Below are 7314 nucleotides of genomic sequence, written 5' to 3'. Positions count from 1 at the left end.
ATACTCACTTGAACTAGGATTTTTTTTTAAAGGAGTAATGTTTAAGGGGATTTCATACTTGAAACCTCCCTTAAATGGTCTTCCATGCTCCATTTACAAGTTTCAATCTTTATGCTTTGTTTTCAAAAAACATGATTAGTAAGTTGAGGTTTTCATTCCTGAAAGTGTTCCTTACAACAATCATCATCCAAATCTTCAAAAAACCTTGGTTGTGTTTGTTTGTTAGAGGATTCACAAAAAATTAGAGGATTTGGCCAATTTAGAGGTTTAACCAATTCAATCCTCTAATATAGGTGTTTGGAAGTTAGAGGATTGAGATAGAGGATTGTAATGAATCCTCTAATTCCAAAAAGTTGCTCCAAGTAGCTTTTTCAATTAGAGGATTGTGTTGGGTAAGTTGAAAAGACAATTTAGTCCTCAAGGTAAAATATGGTTGATATACTTTTTTCTTTTCTTTATTCACTTTAGTACTTAACTTTACTACTTTGCTTACCTTTTTATTTTAAATTTTATTTAAGTAGACATTTTTTCTTAAATAGATGATGTAAAATACAATTGAAAATAAAAATAAAAATCGAGTTTCTTTTATAGTATGAATTTATGTAAAAAAGTATTTCTTAGTCAATCCTATTTTGCAAATTAGACATTTAATCATTTATTTTCGTAAAAGTTGTAAATGGGATTAACAAATTTTCAATTTTTTTAGAAGGAGCCTAAAAGGCACTTAATTTTCTTTGCTTAAAACATCACCACTTAAACACAAAAGAACATTTGATGGAAGATTACTACCAACAAACGCCAACCATTGACCCACGACAATCAACGAGCTATCTCGTGGGCAACAATATTACTACTTCAACCAACAAAAGACCAAGAAATATTAGAAAAAGAACTCAACAAAAAACCAAGAAATAACATTTTCAATTTTATAGGAACGTTGTTTAATAATTTTTCATGTTACTACATTTAATTCCAAAAAAATCTAACCATACATATTCATATATTTAGCAATTACTAATTCTCTATAATTAAATAAGTCAATGTCCTTATTGGAAATTTTACACAATCAAACAACTATTACATATCAGCTATTTACCAAACCCTTTTACAAAATCAGCTAATACAATCAGCTAGTCAAACAAGCTAATACCAACAGCTAGTCAAAACTGCTAATAGAATCCACTACCGCTAACAACTAACCGCTAGTTGCCAAACAGGGCCCTTAGCTTTATACAAGTTCAATGATGTTTGGAAAAGTGCAAACCCTTTTTCAAACTAGAACACATGAACATGAAAGTTTCATGATTTAAAACACAATTTTTACCTTCAATATTAAATGATATTTAAATGAGATCAATTTCTCTTTAAACTAGAATCAATCTCAAATACGGAGCTTATTAAAGATGAGACTTTTAACATGAGAGTTCTAATCTTTAAGAGTTTAGCCTCCTAAATTCAATATTAAAGTTCTATATTCAAGTTCAAGTTCAAGTTCAAGTTCAATATTCAAACTTTATTTCAATATTCAAGTACAAAACCAATGATACTTTTTATTAAGCAAACTCATTTCAAGGTTAGATCAATGAGGGGCAAAGTCATACTTGAACAAGTGCCTCTTGTTTGGATTTCCAACATCATTCATACAAGTTCTATCAATGCAATTCAATACTTTATTGCTTAATTTATTGATTATTTCATTTCTGCACCTTTAAGTTTCTCACCTTTCAATTTTGCACTTATTATTCATGCTATTTTACTCGCCTAGTCCTTATAGGCGATGTGGTTTACACCTAGTCCTTTTTCTAGATGGTGATGTATAATCTATACTAATTGCGCACATTTATTTTCTATTGTGATGCTTGCTTTATTTGTTATTGCTTTCATCATCTAACATGCTGAATGAACAATCTACAAGTTCTAATCACGCTTAACAAAGATAATTTTTGGACAACATATTTACGTTCCCTGAATTTGACTTAAAACGAAGTGATCACATACAAAATTAGCAATTTCAATGCCCTAAATATGCATGCTCACCAACCTAAACTTAGCTCCATGATTCGGATTATATATGCACGAATATGATCCTTGTCTTGTATGAACCAACTTTTCAAGTTTACCAAAATAAGTGTCTCGTTCCCTTACCCTAGTCTTATTGCAGTTTCAAGTCCTAAGCATTATCCCGATTTAGGTGTTTCCAAACCGGACCCATAAACTTGTTTGGTGGCGACTCCATCGAAGTTCAAAATGACTAATCCGTAGGGGTATTTTACGCATTTTCTATATTTTGAATTTCAATTTTCTATGTTCAAATTCGATTAACATCACTGGTGTGAAACTAGAATTTTGCTCCCCTTTACGGGGTGAGATTGCAAAAATCAAGTCAAAACCCCCAGACTTAAAGGTAGTGTTTCACCAAATTTCCAAAAGAAATGAATAAAGTAAAAGAAAGTGAATGGAAAATTGTAAATATTGTGGGGGTAAGAAAGGTAAAATAGTAAATTTTCTTATCAAAAAATAGAATAAAAACAAAGTGTAAAAAATATTATAAAACAGATGACGAAAAATATAAAAATTATTTAGAAATGGAGATAGTACATACATACAAACGTTTTTATTAAAAACAATCGGATGGTCAGCTGACCACCACCCTTACATCAATGTGAGGCCATCACTGGCCGTGATGCCTGTTATTACTATTGGGGTATCTTATTAAGCTTGCAATAGGCATAGTCACAGAACTTCTTACTCTTATATATGGCCGGATTTTCATTAGTGGCGAGTTTAGAGAACGGTCCAACAATATGTTCCGATGGCGGCGACAAGAACACCGGCCATGAAATTCTTGTTCTTTCCTTGCTCACCGTTGTTCTATGAAGCACAGCCTTGTATTTTCCATTGCTCATGATCTGCATGCCAACAAACACAAATCGTATCAAGTATCAACTTATTATTATTATTATTATTCTTTCGACTTATTTTAATTCTCTTATTTCATAATACTTGCAACGATTTGATTGACACACTTTCCAGTGCATTAATTTGACCATAAATAAAAACAATTATATTATTACTCCCTCCATCCCACGTTACTTGTTACACTTTCCTTTTTCGTCCGTCCCAGATTACTTGTTACGTACACTTATAAATTAGAAATGATCCCACAATTATTATATTGTTTCTCTATTTCCACTAAAAAACTTTAGTTCTCACTCTCTCTCTCATTCAATTAAAAAATACCTCACTACCTCTTATCACATCTACTTTTTGAATAAAATAACAATTAATTACCAAACCACCACTTATCAACTAAAACTTTGTGCAAATGAAAGTGTAACGAGTAATGTGAGACGGAGGAAGTAGTAAAAGTCTAAAAATTATTGCAAAGAACAAATTGACTGTTATATACATATTCTGAAATAGAGGAAGTAGTATTTAAATTTATTTACACAAAGTTAAGAATTAAGACTTGCCTCAATTTGATCACCAATGTGGATAATTATGGCATTAGGAACATAATCAACGTTATACCAACGATCATCCTTGGATATTTGGAGGCCTGGTACGTCGTTGGGGACGAGCAACGTCATGGCGCTCATATCGGTGTGAGCCGGAACACCAAAGGCTAAATCGGGACGAGGACAAGGAGGATAATAATTGATCTTCGCCAAGTACTCTATATCATCACCTCCTACACCCTTCTTAAGCTCATGTTCTTCAAGTCCTAAGCTTAATGAGAGATATTTGAAAAGTTTGTCTCCTACTATTTTCAAATATTTGGAATACTCTTCATTAACTTCCCTACACATTTTGAGATTTTATGGGTTACTTATTTGGGAAGTTGGCCCAAATGTAAATCACTATTCACTACTCCATTTAGTTTTTAAAAAAAAATCTTGGACATCTCCCGGCCCAAAGAGTTACAAATCAATATTTTGTAAATCTATATTCTTTATTTTTCTCTTTATAAATGACAAAATTTACTTTTGCATTATTCACGAATAACTTTGACCCCATATTTTTTTACTAATATAAAAAACATACATTAAAATTATTGCGTAAAATGTTGTTGGTTTCGCCTTAATGGTTTTTTCTAATAAATAATATTAATATATATGAGTATGAAATATGTAAATATTATGGAGTAACGGTTGCGATCTTGTTAAAATAATGCATTATCAAATGTATGAATCAAAGTTAAACTGTTGCAATCTTAAGAAAACGTACAAAATATAAATTTAAAAAAGGGACAAAAAATCAAAAATTTCATAGCTAGGTGCACCCGGGTAAATATTGGATCCAATATTCCAATGGTATTTGTATTCTCATTGTTGGTCCGTCTTACATTTCTCCTCTTGTGTTATGCAGTTATAAGGATAAAATATGAAAGAGTTTATGCTACCTCCAAGTACATCTTAGGCTCCGTTTGGTAGGGGATAAAACATTTTCCTGCAAAATAATTTTCCTCTATTTTCACTTTTATGTTGTTTGGTTCAAATGAGTGTAAAACCATTTTCCTAGGAGTAAAATTGTTCTACTAATGATGGAAAACCATTTTACCTTCAAAATAAAGGGAAAATTATTTAACTTCCTTTTCCTTATCTCTCTAGTACACTCCTCTCACTACCCTTTCATTTTCCATTATAAATTGTTTTCCATGAAAAAGTTTTACACCCAACCAAACGGAACCTTAGACTTACAACTAAAAATTAGGATTACCTGTAGGATGAGGGAGTTTTTGGCCAAAATGTGAGGTCAACGGCAGAGGGAGGCCAAATCTTATGGAAAATATGAGAAGACCAACCTTTCTTTAACCCTTGTTTAGCTTCATCTTCCTTCTGAAGGGTAGTTCCATATCCTTCTACTGACCCAGGAAGCTTGCTATATTTCTCTTTCTCATGTTGTGGTAGCTCAAAAAACTCCTTCCCAACTCTTTGCAATTTCTCAACCAAATCACTTGGTATGCCATGGTTTATGACTTGAAACAAACCAATCTCACTGCTCGCTTCTGCAATCAGCTTGACTAGCCTTTCCTCGTCCTGGTTCTCGAGATCGATCACCGGGACCCGGAATCCGGGATCATGGACGGTCGTGATTCCGGGTTGCTCATTTTCTGGCCATATGTAATCCGAGGGGATGATTGTTTCCTTTGATATGTCCATAATGGAACAAGTCAACGTTTTTTTCGGGGTGTTCTAGGTTGTGTCATAATCAACCCACAACCATTCAAATAATATCAGAAATTTCAGGGTTCATGCTTTTTACAACCAAATGTATTTTGCAAAGTACAACCAAGTTAAGGTGTTTTATTTGGCTCAAATTTGTATTTCTATAGTACTAAATGACCCAAAAAAAATGTCTTTGTTATACTTTCTTCTTTCCGTAATGATGTTCTATTTTAAAATTTTGACACTATTTACAATTGAAGATAATTTTACAAATTCTTTGCCATATTATTAACTACAAAAAATATAATAATGTGAGATCTTGTTTGATTCGTCTCAATGAAAATTTTAAGAAAATCTAATTTTTATACGGAGTAACTTTAGCCCTTGTTTAGTTCACCTTATTTCAGGACTTTATTACTTATTTCAGATTTAATAAATTCATATCAGATTAGATCAGAAAAAATAAGTTCAGATCAGATCATTATTATTATTATTATTATTATTATTATTATTATTACTATTATTTTATTACTATTATTTTATTACTATTATTGTTTTAATAAAAAAGAATGGTGTTGTCGATGCAATTAAAATCTATTATTTAGGCCATAAAAAAACATTAACAAAACATTCAAATTCGTCATGTCTAAATTAAATCTATTAAGTCCAGATTAGAAACGATATGATCAGATCATGTCTATACCAGAACTAATTTTACAGATCATAACCAATATATATCAAGACCAAAACCGGTATGAACAGATAATATCCACACCATAACTGATCTGTACATGTGGGTATTATTAAAAAATATGTCGTAGGTGGGTTTAATAAAAGAATCAGTCAAAAATTAGATTAATATTACCAATTTTTTCCAATAAAAATTGACGAATTATCATAAATTTTATTTAAATTACGTAAACCAACCTACCAAATTACGTTATATTTTTAATTGTTCCAAGCATCACGATAATTGACCACAATACACCTATTTACCAAATACCTCTGTCACCCTGTGGGGCTGTAGGTTCTATTCATAAAAATTTAAAGAAGACTGCCTACACAATAGTCATTATTAATGCTATTTAGGTTCTGGTCTGCTTTTCACTTATATTAGGGGAAGAAAAATTAAATAAAAGTTTTGTTGAGTAAAATAAGGAAAAGAAAATAAGTTTAGATATGTTCAACTTATGAAAAAAATTATATTAAAGTTTAATTTGTAACAAGTCTAAATTTTGCTATATAATAAGCTAAGTTCAATAATGAAAGAAAAAAAAGTTAAGATAAGTGAAAATGGTGTGAATAGTTAGCAATGTAAGCCTTCTAGGTGAATTTAATGGTAAATTCTTAGTGTATTGTATATTTTTAGTAAGGGTTGCTAAAATAAAAAGTTATACACAAATGTTTTTACTTTTCGAGCGTTGGTCCCAAAATGATTGGGGTTGAATAACATGAACATTAATAACGAACTTGTTACGATAATATATACGGAGTATATTATGTTAATATTGTAATATTCTAGGATATACAGAATTATCGAAATAGCCTTCCTATGTAATATATATTCAGTTGAGATTAATGAGAATGAGTGAGACATTACGTTAATTTAACATGGTATCATTAGCCAAGGTTGAATAAGCCTAATTTTTTTTCTTTTAGTCGCACAGAGTAATTGAGAGAAGAGAACGTGAGAAACAATATGGCCAATGATGATGAACAATCCGCCGGAGAGCAATTTGTGGATCTTGATTACTATCTTGGTTCGGGTGACGGTCCCTTGATTGTCATCACACCGGTAAAACTAGGTGGAGCATCGAATTACGATGATTGGGCTAAGGCCGTGCGACGTTCCTTGGTGTCAAAATTCAAATTTTGCTTCATCGATGGATCGATCAAGGAGCCTTTGACAGACAATACCAAGATGAAGCATTGGATTTCCGTTAATTCCATGGTGGTCTCATGGATTACCAATACTGTTGCTGAGTATTTGAGGTCTCAACTTGAGGATTTTGTTATCGTAGAGGAGTTATGGATACAATTGCGAAAAAGATTTTTTTGCTGTGACTGGCACTCGCATTTGTCACGTTAAAACTGCAATGGGAGCGTGTAAACAGACCTCTACGGTGTCTGTTAAGGAGTATTATGG

At 31.8% G+C, this 7314-nt stretch overlaps 1 protein-coding gene across 1 annotated transcript; it reads right to left on the bottom strand.

The window, feature by feature from the left end:
* Positions 1 to 2557: 2557 nt before the first annotated feature.
* Positions 2558 to 5441, bottom strand: LOC110778214 (flavonol synthase/flavanone 3-hydroxylase-like). The gene is made up of 3 exons (XM_021982780.2): positions 4720 to 5441; positions 3474 to 3801; positions 2558 to 2909 (listed from the first exon to the last, which is right to left on the bottom strand). Exons 1-3 carry the CDS (start codon positions 5160 to 5162, stop codon positions 2697 to 2699), a joined length of 984 nt encoding a protein of 327 aa, XP_021838472.1. The 5' UTR covers positions 5163 to 5441; the 3' UTR covers positions 2558 to 2696.
* Positions 5442 to 7314: the final 1873 nt, after the last annotated feature.

Source organism: Spinacia oleracea, chromosome 6, assembly GCF_020520425.1.
Source record: "Spinacia oleracea cultivar Varoflay chromosome 6, BTI_SOV_V1, whole genome shotgun sequence".
NCBI lineage: Eukaryota > Viridiplantae > Streptophyta > Magnoliopsida > Caryophyllales > Amaranthaceae > Spinacia > Spinacia oleracea.
Note: the sequence above shows the minus strand (reverse complement) of the source record. Positions and strands in the feature narration are given on the sequence as shown.

Bases quoted from the DNA above. Each gene is read 5' to 3' on its own strand.
- LOC110778214 (XM_021982780.2), bottom strand. From the start codon at position 5,162: ATGGACATATCAAAGGAAACAATCATCCCCTCGGATTACATATGGCCA. The intron at 3,802-4,719 runs GTAATCCTAATT...CAAAATGTGTAG, and splicing joins AAAACTCCCTCATCCTACAG to GGAAGTTAATGAAGAGTATT. The intron at 2,910-3,473 runs GCAAGTCTTAAT...GTTGGCATGCAG, and splicing joins ACATTGGTGATCAAATTGAG to ATCATGAGCAATGGAAAATA.